The sequence below is a fragment of the Prinia subflava genome, chromosome 8, assembly GCF_021018805.1.
Source record: "Prinia subflava isolate CZ2003 ecotype Zambia chromosome 8, Cam_Psub_1.2, whole genome shotgun sequence".
In the NCBI taxonomy this organism is placed as follows: Eukaryota; Metazoa; Chordata; class Aves; order Passeriformes; family Cisticolidae; genus Prinia; species Prinia subflava.
In genome coordinates, this window is record NC_086254.1 from 11,585,547 (window position 1) to 11,600,651 (window position 15,105).

At 46.6% G+C, this 15,105-nt stretch overlaps 1 protein-coding gene across 1 annotated transcript in view; it reads left to right on the forward strand.

Moving 5' to 3' along the window:
* The first annotated feature begins 603 nt into the window (after nucleotides 1-603).
* Nucleotides 604-15,105, forward strand: part of LMNB2 (lamin B2) — a 34,520-nt gene continuing 20,018 nt past the window's right edge. The window contains exons 1-2 of the mRNA XM_063403030.1: nucleotides 604-1,679; nucleotides 10,147-10,283. Coding sequence (XP_063259100.1) covers nucleotides 1,443-1,679; nucleotides 10,147-10,283 — 374 coding nt within the window. The 5' untranslated portion in view covers nucleotides 604-1,442. The remainder of the gene's footprint in view (nucleotides 1,680-10,146; nucleotides 10,284-15,105) is intronic.

Sequence of the window (15,105 nt, forward strand, 5' to 3'; positions counted from 1 at the left end):
CCTTTTCGGATTCAGTCAGAAAGCTGAGTTTCACACTAAGTCGCACATCGTACCATCAGATCTCGCTGGCATCGCCCTGCCGGCAGTGACCCTTACATAGAGAGGTTGTGCCTTTCAGAAACCGCACGGGGAGTGATCTTGCTTCCATTTGAGCTGTTATAAAATACTCATAAATACCCTCGAAGACCCCACTGATACACACAGCTCCACAGACTGGTGTGGAAATTCCCACCCTTGGCTCTCAGTAGGAGACAGGGTTGAAAGGGACTCAGTGCTTTCCCAGGAGAGGTGATGCCTGAGCAGCTGGGACAGGCACTCTGCTGTCTCACAGCAGCCAGGACAAATCCTTTTGTATCAGATGCACATTTTGAGGCAAATGCAATCAGGTGAAAACCTCTCATTTATGCAGTGATTGCTAGAGAGACAGCTATTTGTGCACATTGGACATTGAGCATCCAGAATTCCTGGCTTTATTCTAAAGTTTTCCAGTTTGAGATGTAATTGATATTAGAATTTCACAATTAGTTCTATTTTGAGACTAAATACCTAATACCTACTTTTTTGCCCTGGAACCCTAAGTGTTCACATCGTATGCTGTATTTTCTTGCTGTCTTTCCTGTTTTTCTATGCAGACCTATACTCCCAGCTTTGCTTAATACTCTTGCTACTTTTTCTCTTTGTTCTTCACACAGACAACAGACTTTTCAGTCTGTTTTTTCGACTTCTATTTCTCAGCCTTCCCTTGTAGCTGAAAGGTACCAAGTCAGGAACAGCTTTGGGAATGGTAATCCAGTTTATACTAGTTAATGTGCAAAAAGTGACAGGATTTGGAGTTTTTGGGGAAAGTACTACTCCAAATATTCAGGGAGAGAAAACTTCTCAGTGGATTTTAGTTCATACAAAGTTTGAATACATACTCAAAAAACATCACTCTTTAGCCACTCCTAAAGGCATCAGCCTTGGGAACATTCAATCCATGTTTTCTCCACTTCAGCACACAGCTAGACCCTGGCCTGTGAAGAGCCGACAGCAAAGAAAGGCAAAAATCACACAGTGCACAGGCGGCTGTGGATGATATTTTAGGGAACTACAGTGAAAACACACCCTTTCAGGGAACCCATCACCCCACAGGCCTAAGCCCCACGGGGGGATCCAGGCTACTGCTCCGCCGGTGCGGATAACAGTCAGTCCCGTCGGTCACTCCGTCCCTTCCGCTGTTGCCACCAAAACCTCTTCGCCTCAGAACCGGCACCGCGCGCGGTTCTGTCCATGACGCACAGACCAAACTACACCCACGGCCCCGGATCGGGCGCAAAATGGCGGGCACCGCTCATCCCTGCGGCCATCTTGGCGCCGGGACTGCATATCCCAGGCGGCGCCGCGGCGCGAGGGGCCGCCCGCCCGCCATCTTAGCGCTCCCTCCCCCGGTGCGGCGGGATTGAATGAGTCGCTGCCCGCCCGCCCGCCAGCCCAGCGCCATGTCAGGGACTCCGAGCCGCGGCACCCCCGGCGGGACCCCGCTTTCGCCGACCCGCATCTCCCGGCTGCAGGAGAAGGAGGAACTGCGGCAGCTCAATGACCGCTTGGCCGTTTACATTGACCGTGTGCGGGCGCTGGAGCTGGAGAACGACCGGCTGCTGCTGAAGATCTCGGAGAAGGAGGAGGTCACCACCCGGGAGGTACGGCCTGAGTAGGGGGTGAGCAGCGACTGGTGAGCGCATGGGGCGCCCCCCCCTCCGCCTCCGTCCCGGGCGGGTCCGCGGCCCGGGGCTCGCCCGGCCAGTTCCCGCCCGTTCCCGTGCGCGGCGCGGGGCGCGCTGTAGCGGCTCCGTGTGGCCGCCGCGCCATGCGGCTCCACCGGGCGGGGAGCGGGGGCTGCAGACCCAGCGCTTACCCGCGCTGTCTCTTCGGGGCGGCCGGGAGCTCTCTGGTCGCGGTGTCGCGCTGAGGAGCTACTGGCGACACATTCAAGGCGGCTTAGACCAAGATTGGGCACCGGCAGGAGCCCATGCTGGTGGCGGGAGCGGAGCGGACTGGACGCGGGGCTGCGGGCGGTGGTAGCGGCTCCCGGGCCGGCTGGGCTGCAGCGCGGAGCCTCTGCGGGTCCCTTGGCCGCGGGCGGGGCTCGGCCGGGGCTGCGGGCCGTCCGAGCCCTGCGATGCCCCGCGCTCCCAGCACAGGCATACTCTGTTACCTGGGTGTTGGGTAACACCCAGGTAACAGAGTATCCCCTGTGGCCTCTGTCTTGACGGCTGATGCAATGGGATGGAAGACTTGGAATGATTTAGACTGACTTTGCCTCTCACCGTAGGAATTCTTTTATACATCCCGTAAATACTCGGAATGAAATCCTTGTAAACGACTCTGATTTGTTTCCTCGAATTTTGGAAGCAAAGCTGGGTGTTTCTTTTTCCTAAGCCTTGCTTTTCCCTGTTCTGTGGTGTCTGCTTCCCCTGGGACTCTCCTCCACTTACGGCGGAAGGATGTAGTCGGTGACACACTGGGGACAGTCCTGTCCTGTGGAAGCCCAAACCCCCTCAGCAAGGTGCAGTGTCCCACCACTGAGATGATGTCAAAGTGCTGTGGAAAGCCTATTAATAAACTGCTTGGACTGTAACTTCTGGCATGTGATGGATCGCTGTGCCACTGTGTAGCTTTAAAAATTTTTCACCCCTTAAGATGCTGATTTGAAGATGCTCAGGGTGTTGGAAGGAGGGTTTGGTTTAATTTAGTTTAGGAAAAGCAGATACAATAACGCCTTATTTGGTGACTGCTTGGAGTACCTGCAATCAGTGCATTTATGCCCAAAACCGAAGTACCTTTAAAGTCCCTTTATATCACTTGGTGATATATTGTAACTTCCATGCTCTCAAAATCGGTAGGTATTTCTAAGCATGAAACATCACTTGCGGTGTGAAATCATGCTATAAACAAAATAACACGTCTCATGTAAGGAACTTCTAAGATGTAGATCGCTGGAGCCTAGAAGGAGTATCCCTTTGAAATGCAAGAGGCAGAATGTAATTCTGTTGACAGCACACATGCAGCAAGAATAAGAGGACAAGCAGACAACGGAGATATAATTTCATTAGACTTTTAACATCAGCATAAAAGAGCTTGTAACAGCAGTTCTGTGTGCTAGTAATTCTGAAAAGTATTCTAATGCAGTAATCAGAAAATAAATTTGAGAATACTGATCGGAACTTTTCAGTTACTTTGCTCTTGAGCTTTCCTTCTTAATTTTTTTCATCCAGACTTCAAAAAGGTCTTAACCCTTAGACCTTTAGATATTGTAACAAATTTTGTCAGGATTCATCAAGCTCTTCTTTGGCACTGGTGCTTTGGCTTGTCTCTGGATCACCCTTGTTAAATACTTTCCCCATCCCTTTAGGAAGGTCTGTTTATTCTGTACATATGTTCATAAAAAGAAACTGTAGTTTTATTGTTTTAGTGCTGGATAGTGGACATTGGGCTAGGACTGTGGAAGCAGTAAAACCTCACATAGCTGTCAGATTTTCTGTTTACTGGAATGGGAGAATCCTGTCCTTTCACTTTGGGGTGAAACCAGTAAACTGGATTTTCTGCTGACAATTCAGTTTTCTTATTAACCAGTGGAATTTACATCCAGAAAATGATCAGGCTTAGTGTGAAATAAGATATTAATTAAAAATAAACCCTCCAAATCCCACAGCCCCCCAAACAAACCCCCAAAGCAGCTCTAACTTCTATGTAGAAGCACAGTTAAACATAGTCCAGCGAAATTGGCATACTGTTCTCTCTGCACTATCAAATCTTCATATATGTAAGCATCTAAGCTCTACATGCTTATAGGAGACTATTTTCTTTTTCCACAGTGTTCAAGATGAAAATTCTCATTGGTTGTCCTCAACTGTGTGTAAATTTGAGTGATCTTTTATGAAAACTGACTGAATTTTCTGTTATTTTTGGCTTTTCTTTTGTAATGGCAGAAAACATCACCTGCCACTGTTGTAGGTGATATCATGCACACTGTAGGAAGCAGACAGGAGGGACTGCTCACCAGTGGGCTATTGGTTACTACCTGAGACTTTTGCCTAGGCAGCAGATGATGGGGTATGATCAAAGGTGAATTTCTCAATGTTAAGGATAGCTGTGGCAAGCAGTAGACAGAACCATGTTTATCATGAGAGATGTTCTTTGCTTGTCACTCCAGTATCCCACATGGACCATACCTGAGCTGGGTGAGACTGTTATTTACTGACAGAACATGTCCTGAGTAATCGGTGACCATTCCTGACATGCCCTGCCTCCACCCTGCATGTATCAGGGCAGTTTTGATCTGTGCTCAAAGTTTGGTACAGGGTAGTGTCTTCTGGATGAGAGAAGTTCTACTGATGCTGATCAGGCAAGGATTGTAGTCACTGTTCTGTCAGAGATTCTTTCATCATCAGCTGATCAGGATGGTTTTTTTCCTCATTGCTTCAATCACCAATTTGAACAAGATTGCAGAAAGCAGCCCTTTGCTGTTCTGTGTGGCAATCTCAGTATGGCCTTAGAACAATATAATTCCTCTTTTTTTGAGGAACACAGGGCTGCCATCTCTTAAAAGCAGCGAAAAGGAGCTTTGCAGTTGATTAATCTTTAGTTCTTTATTAATTATAGCCTTTTTCCTAACCCTGTCCAATGCTGCTTTATCTTTACTCGTATGTAATAGGTGCCTAGACAAATAAAAAGTGTATACAGTAAGCCCTCAGAGAAACAAAAACAAAAAAAAAAAGCTTGCAGATGTGGCTAGAGGAACCTCTAACTGTCCTCATTCCTTCTCTGTTTGCTTTCCTTCATCACTGCCCTTGTGTAGGTTAGCCTGTGACAGAAGAGAAACTGAGCTCATCCTCTTGTTTTTCTACATCCTTGGTACATTACTGATGCTGTTCTCACTTTGTTGGGGTCACTGTTGCAATAACTTAATGTGTGAGGGTGGGAGGGGAGATGCTGGAAGAGCTAAGAGAACAGTCCTAGAGCTCTCCTCAATTCCCTTTTCTAACTCCCTGCCCTCCCCTGCAGTGCTTATGGTTGCAGCTTTCTGGAACAGATGTTTTAATGGGGACAGGAGGGATTATTGCACTGTTCTGAGGACACCCCACTGTGTTCACCCTCTGAAAGGAGAATCAGTGAGAAAAATAAGATCCTTGGGAGTCTCAGCTGCTGACGGCAATTGTCCTTGTGACAAAGGCAGTATCTATGGAGGTTCCCTCTTCACTTGTGTCTTCCCATCTCTGTGGATGTAAGTGCAGGTGGCTGTGATCTCTTGTGGTTTCCTCTTACCTGCCAGTTTTGGAGCTACCATGCCCTTTTTGTGCACCATGTGTGGTGACCAGAGCTGCTGTCTTGACCAGGGTATGAGGGTCTGGTGTTGCTTAGTTGCCACCTGCAAAATACATGGTCAGATGCTGCTGTGGACATTGGGCCGCTCAAGTTGCATCCTCTAAAATAATTGGGTTAAATGGTTTTCTGGCACTGTAGACATCATCTGGGAGGTGACATAACAAACATCTTCATTGTTCTTGAGAACTTGACTGATACTCTTGGTGAGTCGGAGCTGTAGCTGACCGGCAGTCCTTTGTCAATCTATAACTGGCTAAATAAGAACATACTGAGCCACACCTGGTGGGAATACACATGTGTTTTGCACATTAATCTATGCTCATGAGATTAATGTTTCATCAGCAAATTTGTCTGGAGTCACTTGTGGTTGGCTGTTTCTTACTTAGCATGTTGGTTCAGTGCCTTCTTGACGTGTTTCAAGTTTTGACTGAGTGACATCTCGTAGCTTTTCTCAAGTGGTTGCTTTGGGAGGGTCTGTGCTGATGTGTCTCCCCCTGACCCACTACTTAGTGAGCTTTGAATGCTTCCAGCACAGGTTGGTGAGAACATCCAGCAGTTGTGTCTTTCAGAGTCTGCCGTGGAAACATCTCTGTTTTCTTTTTTGATTTCCTTGTTCCTTGTGTTGCCCAATTACAAACTTGGCAGGCTTTTTTACCAACAAAACGGGGGGGGAAGAAATTGAAAGCACTTTTGTAGTGCAGTATGGATATCTAGGTTGGCCTTTGTGCAGGAAGATTTCTGCTTGGGTGCACATGGACATGAAGTGGATTGGGCTGCAGCATGTCCTTTTGTCTTCTGCTAAACTCCATTTTGAGGTTTTAGTTTTATTTTTTTTCCATTGCCTTGGGATGGAGTTTCCATTTTCACAGTTGAGGGACCCATTTGCTGACCTAACCTGTCATCTGGGAAGGTTTGTTTCTGCTTCCCAGGGCTTGTATTCTGGACATTGTAGAGAGGCTGCGGAGGCTCACATGGTCATATGGGTTTTTTCTCTTCTGCTCTTCAACAAAGTGACCAGTGCTAGTGGCAAGAGGGACCTGAAGAGTATCAAACATGACTACATGGCTCTGGGTGATTGTTGGAGGTTAGGGTTTTTTTCCTTTTCTTTCTTTCTCTTAGAGAATTTTTCTCCCATTTGTTGCCTCAGAAACTGGAACTATAGATACTTGAAAAAGACAAAGGCTGTGGCCAAGATGGGGGGCAGGGGTACAGCTGGCTGCAGTCTCTAAGCTGGGGGGCTTTCTCTTGAGAAGTGCAGAGACACTTTGATATTTTGGCTTGGGTTTGAGAGGCTGGGCTGAGGTCCTTGCTTACTCTCGGGATTGGAGGGGGACGGTTGGGCTGCTGCTACTGCGGGGAGAATTAGCTGCCACTGCTGAGTTCTGTCCTGCACTACTTCTCCTACCATGGATGAGCCGAGTGGTCATTAATCTGGGACCTTTTCAACACCCGACCTCACTGGGAATGGGACCCTCACCATCTACTTGGATGCCCCAGGGGAAAACCCAGGACCCTCTCCCCTCTCCCCTCACCGGTGCCCTGTGGGGAGGCGGCTGAACTCGCGCCACAGCGCCCCCTGCAGCCGCGGGGGAATCTTCGCACCCGCCCCGCTCACCTGGGAGCCACCAGCGCCCCTGCTGGCTGTGCCCGGAACTGCACCAAAGGGGAAAGCGCCTGCGGCCGAGAGACGGCTGGGACGGGCTCTTGTGCTTCTGCCCGGCGCGGGCTCTTGTGCTTCTGCCCGGCGCGGGCTCTTGTGCTTCTGCCCGGCGCGGGCTCTTGTGCTTCTGCCCGGGATGGGCTCTTGTGCTTCTGCCCGGCGCGGGCTCTGTGGTTCTGTTTGTTGCTGCTGCTGTTGTTGTTTGTTTTCTTTGTTATACACATATATATATAATGGTAAAGAACTGTTGTTGATTTTCCCATATCTTTGCCTGAAAGCCCCATAATTTCACAGTTATAACAACTTGGGGAGAAGTTCATGCCTTCCTTGGCAGGCACCTGTCTTTCAAACCAAGACAGTGATTGTCAGTGGTATCAGAGCCGAGGTGGTATGGGGAGAGTGAATGGCATGAGAATAGCTGAGTAGATCCTGCAGAGCAACTCTGGGTAACTGCTGTTTTGGGTTTTGGATTCTACAACAGACCCCAAGCACAAATTTATGCTGAGTGTAGAATGGATTGAGAGCAGCTCTGGGGAGAAGGACTTGGGAGTGTTGGTGGGTGAGGCTCAACCTGCCATGGCCATGGGCACTGGCCCCCAGAAAGGCCCCCTGTGCTGTGCTGAGCCCCAGCATGGGCAGCAGTGGAGGAGGGGATTCTGCCCCTCTCCTCTGTTCAGAGAAGATGTGTCTGTTCCATTCCTGGAAGTATTCAGGTCAGCTTGGGGCTTGGAACAACTTGGGTTAGTGGAAGGTGGCCCTGCACATGACAGGGGGTAGAATGAGATGGACTTTAAAGTTTTTTCCAACCCAGCCCATTCTGTGATTCTGTGACCATGCAGCTGTCTTTCAGGATTCACAACTGCTTCAGAGAGACAGGATCCACCTGACTAAATGTCCAGCGTACAGTTGGATAACCCTGTCACATGACGGGTGAGCAACTGACTCACAAGTTGGGCACAATAGGTTATAGTGATGGAAGGGACATCAGACTGACGTTTGTCATGAATGGAGTTCCATGGATCTCCAGCCTCACCCATAGTGATGAAGCCCATCTTCATCAATGATTCTTGGGTGCAGGACTCAAAGGAATACTAAGAAAATTTGCCAATGACAGTAAATTGGGAGGAGCTGTCAGCACCAACAAGGGCAGAGAGACCCTCCAGAGAAGTACTGACAAACCAGAGAGATGGAAAATCACCAACCATGTGAAGTTTAACAAGGACAAGATGCTGCCCCTATCATGGGGCAGCCGTGGTTGTGTGGATGGCCTGGGGAACTGTGGAATTGCATTTTATTGAAATGGTATGTTCTGGCTCACCCCTGGAAAGTGTATGGTCTATCCCAAGTCTGTAACCTCCCCTGCAGTATCGTGTGTCTGTAACCTCATTGGCCTGAAGATCTATCCGCGCCCACTTTGAACCTCCCCGTTAAGAGTGCAGGGGGAAGCGGGCTCGATCTCTTTGCCCTGGAGGCCTCCGGAGGCTCTGCTCCTCTCCCCTTCCCCCTCTGCCCCTCCTTCCCCCTCCCTCCCCTTCTCCCCCTTATTCCCTCTCTCCCCCTCCCTCCCCCTCTCCCTCAGTGACCATGCTGCCTTCCTGGGGTCGAACTCCAAATAAATCCTCATCCCATCAGCACCTCACCAGCTGTCTAGGGTCTCCTTGCCTGCCAGCATGCAAACACCCACGAACCTAAGGCCTGGGGGGCTCCTGGGGAACCATCCCTGGGGACCCCCCCAAATCCAAACTACAACAGAGAACGAGAAGCTGAAGAGGGGTTACAGAAAGGGACCTGGGGGTTCTGGTTGATGGCAAGTTGGATCTGAGTCAGCAGTGCCCGGAGCCAGGAGGGCAAACCATGTTTTGAAGGGCATTATGACAGCTGGGCAAGGGAGGGGATTGTGCCTCTCTGCTCTGCACTGGGGCAGCCTCACCTTGAGTTCTGGGGGCACTTTTGGGCACCACAGTATAAAATAGACAGTAAGCTAATAGACAGTGTCCAAAGAAGGGCCACAAGGATGGGGAAGGGTTTAGAGGAGAAGCTGTGTGAGGAGCTGCTGAGGGCACTTGGTGTGTTCAGCCTGGAGAAGAGGAGACTGAAGGGAGACGTCAATGCAGTCTTCAGCCTCCTTATGAGGGGAGTGTTAAACCTGCTGATGAGGGGCAGGTACCAGTCTCTACACTTTTGTGACCAATGACAGAGCTTGAAGAAACAGCATAAAGCTGAGTCAGGGGAGGTTTAGCTTGGATACCCGAAGGTTTTTTCCCAGGAGGTGGTTGGGAGATCCTTAGGCAGACTCCCCGGGGAAGTGTACACAACACCAAGGCTGCCAGAGCTCAAGGAGCATTTGGGCAACACTCTCAGGCACAGCGTAGGATTGTTGGGGTGCCCTGTGCAGGGCCAGGAGATGAACTTGATGCTCCTGACAGTTCTAACTCAGCATATTCTAATATTCTACAAAAGTTGTTCTGGTATCCTTTCACAGAAGCAAAAGCAGCAGTCTTACATACTCTGTAAATTTTAGCTGTCTGATATACCTTTCAAATAATCTTGCCTTCTAAAAAAATATAAAGGTATAGAAGACTTTGAGGTGCGTCATCCAGTCTGTATCACTGATTATATATTATTCTGTAGTTCTTTATCCTCTGAGGTAGAGAACAAGAGTGGAAGCTCATTTCTGAACGATGCACATTTGTGTAGTTCATCTTGTTTCAGATTCTTTGTAGCTTTGTAGTGAAAGAGCAGCAGAGTCAAAATGGGCCCTTGGGCTTGTATTTCACAAAATGTCTTCAAGTGTTTTAAAAAATGTCCCAAAGCAGCAGTATTGGGAATAAGGGCAAATAATTGAAGCTAAGATTCTAGGGTGCACTGATCCGGTTCAGTTTATCTCTGGGGAAGGTTTGCACATTTCAAACATAGTATGTTTTGTCGCAGATTTAGTGAAAACTAAATCTTTGGGTTGCTCATTAATTGAAAACATTCAGTATAGAATTCTTTAATGGTAGAAATCGTATCATACAGCCCTTTTCAAAGAAACTTGTGTGTAACCTGGTTCTACGTTTCAGTTCTTTGATAGTCATTGGGATGTTCTCATACCCAAATACTGTATTTTTTTTTCCTCTTAGGTGAGCGGAATCAAGAGTCTCTATGAGTCTGAACTGGCTGATGCTCGAAGAGTCCTGGATGAAACTGCCAAAGAGAGGGCTAGATTACAAATTGAAATAGGAAAACTGAGAGCAGAACTTGAGGAGTTCAATAAAAGGTGAGGAGACTATTCGATTTTTTTCTTTTAATTAGAATGGGCAATATTTGCAGTGGAAATGATACTAATGATGCTTCTTAAAATGCCTTTTGGAAGCACATCCATGAGAAGATACAGGCTTGTCAGAGGGAAAATCCTTCAGCTTGTTGCTACAGCTGGTCAGAGCATGTAATTCCAGCACATGTGTATTTGTACATGTAAAATGATGAATGTAAATATAAAAAAATATGAATGTCATGATTTGAGGTTGAAATAAATGCCTGTGTCTGCTTTGTCCTGTCATACCTCCCTTTACGTGAACACACATGTGTGCAGCTGCTTGGTAAATTGGATTTAGAAAGAGATCTAGATTAAAATTGATCCATCCAGAGAGGGTTAATTCAAGAGTTTTATTGTCTGGTTCACTGTCTGGGTAAATGGAAGAAAAGGGAAAGGGTTGGCCCTGAGCAGTTTGGGAATATGGAAGCAGTGTTCCCTTGTAAAGACATGAAGCTACAATGTAAATAAGCTGAGAAAATACCTTGTACTGACGAATTTTTTTAAAACTGCTGTTCAGTTTGCATCGCAGAGAATTGGCATTATAAACTGGTTCCTGAAGCCAAGTGGGATCCATTATTTCAATTCTCATGGGAATTATTTGTAATTAAGTACTGTTTAGCAGTAGAAACTTCATTTTAAAATTATATATGTAGTGGAAAAATCAATTTTTGCTTCTAATTGAATTTTTGTACCTATTTTAATATATAAGATTTGGGAAATACAGATTTTTTGTTGTCATCTATAAAAGAGGTTTTAATCTGGCAGTGCCACTAAGGCCTGCTGTAAGTCTCTCATCTCTCTTCATTTGCAACTAAATGGTTGTAAAATGACTTAAGTGTTTCCCTCCCTTGTCTTTTTTTCTGACTAGCTAGTTGATTTATGATAAAATATTTCATGTTTTCTCTGTAAATTCTGCTGTATCACTGGATACTCATTTTCTATGCTGGGCCCACTTTAAAAAGTCAGCCATTGAAGATGATTTTGGAATTTGCCCTAAAACAACTGTCCAAATATGAAGTAGCAGTAGTGTAAGCATCTGCATTTGAGTGAGTTGGTGTAAAGCCTATTGAAGCACAGCCAATACCACAGGCCTGTGTGTGGTCAGGCAACCTGTGCACTGGTATTTATGGACTTGATTAGCTCAGCTTTTGTTAACCATGAAAAACTGCTCTGGTAACTAGGTCAGCCATAAAACCCCTGAAGTGCAGTGAGGTGGATCCCACCCAACCCTACTGGGTTGGGACTCACCTGTTGGGACAGTTCCTGTTGGGACTGTTTTCCTCTTCAAAGCCTCAGGCCAGCCTCAGGCTTGGCTTTTATTTTGGATAGTGTATTTTGCATGGCAGTTGGCATCACGTGGACTTTAAGGTTGTCTCTCTTGTCTCGTGATAGCAGGTACTCTTCTTGCTTGGCTTTTAAAGCAAACTCCAGAAGAGAGCAACAGTAGTAACTTGGGATTTGGTACACCTCTTCTGTTCTGCAAGATGATATTTCTCTGTTTTGATTAAGGTATCCTTGTAAGAAGTATCTTCACTTGACAGGTAATGAGAATCCAGTTGATTGCTGTTATTTAGACTTTTTATACCCCTAAGAGATTTTACAAATACCTTGTTGTAGAAAATTGTGCATGTAAAGTGATGGAGGTGGTGTTTTCCCTTGGATCACCTCCTTCATCCATTGTCTGGGCAACTGAGTTGCTCCTTACCAGTCACTTCAATTACCAATTCTACCAAACTAATTTCAACTTCTTGTTTGTCTTCTGCGATAGATGAGGAAAAACATACCTGGTTTTCTGTGTTTCTCTCTGTTTACAGTTCATAGCAGTAGAGTTGAATTCTTTTAATTCTTTTTCAGCTTCAGGGTTTCTTCTGCCAAATTTCTGCCAGTCCATTGAGATGCTTGTAATGTACTTGGAGTGTTCATGGGGTGTCTAGCTTGTGATGTGGTCAGATTTTAAATGTGACTCTTGCAAGTGCAACTTTCAATTTTTTGTCTGATTTGCAGTGTTCACTTGACATCTAGCTCATTACTGAAGCTTCTCTGTCTATGCTGACAGTCAGATAGAGCTTCTCAGATTAAACTTGCTTTGAGAACTGTGTGTAGTGGAAGAGTAGGTTATTGCATAATTTTATATTCACTGCTATTACCTCTGTCTGTCTTTCAAGCTCATGACAGAGGAGGAATTTAAGGACGCCAGCACAGTCTGGCCCAGAGGGATCCCAAACACTGCCATTCTGTTTGCTTAGAATAGGTTGGGTTGCTGGGACAGGAGATAACAGACTCCCTCGACACATAGGATCACAGTCAACCTACTACTTTAAGAGCAAATTCCGCCTTTTTTTTCTCCTAAAGCCTGGTTTTGTGAGCACGAAAAGCCCTGAAGGCACTGAAGATACTCCAGGGAAGCCACAAGGTGTAGTTTGAAGCAGTAACATCAGGCCTAGTTTGTGTCCAAAGGAGCCTGAGGCTTATCCTGCTTTTAGTTCATTCCTGAGGCTGTCAACTTGCATAATTTCAACTTCTGAAGCAGTTGACCCAGCTGCATCAAGAGCCTTGGATGGGACACAAGGATTTGGGACAGGACCTGTGGTCTAGGAAAGAACAAGGTTTTTCTGTCAGTTTAATGGGCTTCAGAGGAAGCACTTCTGGTTATTTTTTCTGTATCTTGGTCAGATATAGACAGATGACACTACCCCAGGGTTCCATATGACCTCCTGTAGCTGGAGCAAAAAGGCTCCACTTGATCAGTCAGCCAGGAGTAGATGACAACCACAAGGATTCCCATTGTTGCCTCAGTCTCTGATTCTTATCTATACGCTTTCAAAATGCTTATGGCTGTTCTTTAGAGACAGCCCTTCTCATTCAATGCATTTCTTGGGGAGGGCAACCCCTCCACCCGTCCTTCCTCACTTGTCCCTTCTTGACGGCCTATAGCTGTTGGTAGTTGGAGTCCAGTAATGAGATTGAACCCACCAAGTTTCACCAAGTGTGACCACCAACTAGGTCACAGCTTTCCAGCAGCACAGTGGCTTCCAGCTCCTCCTATTTATTGTGTGGCCTGCATGGATTGGTGCAGAGAAACAGCTGGACTGTCAGCTGTATCATCTTCTTAGATGAATGCCCCTTAATTTTTTGGAGGTATTTCATGTGTATTTCCCTGTTGGCTCCCATTATCTCAGGAGCCACCAAGCTAGCTCACCATCTCCGTTAGACTTCCAGAGTACCCACTGGAAACTGAATGTGAGACTAGGGCATGAGAGGGGCAAAGGGCAGGAAGCACTTCCTTCTAACGAGAAAGAACAGCCAGCCAAAACATATGTGGTGCAGTTGATGCACTGAAGGGAAGGGATGCCATCGAAAGAGATCTGGACAGGCTGGAGAAACGGGCCTGTGTGAACCTTGTGAAGTTCAACAAGGCCAGGTGTAAGGTTCTGCATAAGTGTTAGGTCATTCCCATCACAGACACAGGCTAGATAGAGAATGGATTGAGAGCAGCCCTGAGGAGAACAAAGTATCAATAGATGAAAAACTGAATTTGAGCTAATATTGTGCACTTGCTGCCCTGAAAGCTGATCATATCCTGTGCTGCACCAAAAGATGTATGGCTAGCAGATCAAAGGAGGTCATTTGCCCTCCCAAGCCTTCCTGGAGTACTGTGTTGTGTTCTGGGGATCAAACATCAGAAGAATGTGGACCTGCTGGAGTGAGTCCAGAGGAGGCCACGTGTTCTGGTGTTCTGAGGACTGAAGCCCTTCTGCTCTGGAGCCAATCTGGGAGAGCTGAGGGTGTTCATCTGGAGAAGAGAAGGCTCCAGGGAGACCTCAGAGTCCCTTCCAGTGCCTAAAGAGGCTCCAAGAGAGGGAAGGGGTTTTATATAAGGCAGTAGTGGTAGAACAAGGGTGACTGGCCTTGTACTCACATAGGCAGCATTAGATGGGATAGTGGAAAGAAATTCTTCCATGTGAGGGTGGTGAAGCACTGGATCATAGAATCATGGAATATCCTGAGCTGGAATGGAGCCACAAAAACCATCAAGTCAACTCCTGGCCCTGCACAGACACCCCAAAATCTCACCCTGTGCCTCAGAGTCTTGTCCAAACTCTTCCTTGAGCTCTGGCAGCCTTGGAGCTGTGATCATTCCTTGGAGAGCCTGTCCAATGCCCCAGCCACCCTCTGGGGGAAGAATAGGGTTATAATATCTAACCATTGGAGAAGATTGCTCTGAGAGAAGCTGTGGCTGCCTCTTCTGTGTGGAAGTGTTCAAGGCCAGGCTGGATGGGGCTTGGAGCCAACCAGGTCTAATGAAAGGTGTCCCTGCCCATGGGAGGGGTGAAACAAGACGAGGTTTAAAGTCCCTTCTAACCCAACCCATTCTGTGATTCTGTGTATTTTACATCTTACAATACATTTTACAATACATACATGTATGTACTATTTGTACCTTCAATGCAACTCATGAATGTAAATTTTTTTTCTTTGAATCAAGTTCATAACTAGGTTCATAAAGCAGTTGGGTAGTTTCACTTTACAAAAAGTTCTAATATCTTTAGAATGTTTGAACATCATTTATATGATGTAAGGAGCAGCTTATCTTCTAGTTTAAAGATGTTTGTATCAGGAGTAGGGACATGTTTTTAAATCTAGAATTAAAATACTACTGTAAAAATAGCCATTCTCTTATCATTCTGTAGTGTGTATAGTTCTATCCATTTACAGCTGTGTAATGGCTTCCAGTGTTTGTGTTTTCATCTTCAGTTGTTTGACAAAACTTGTGACTACTGTA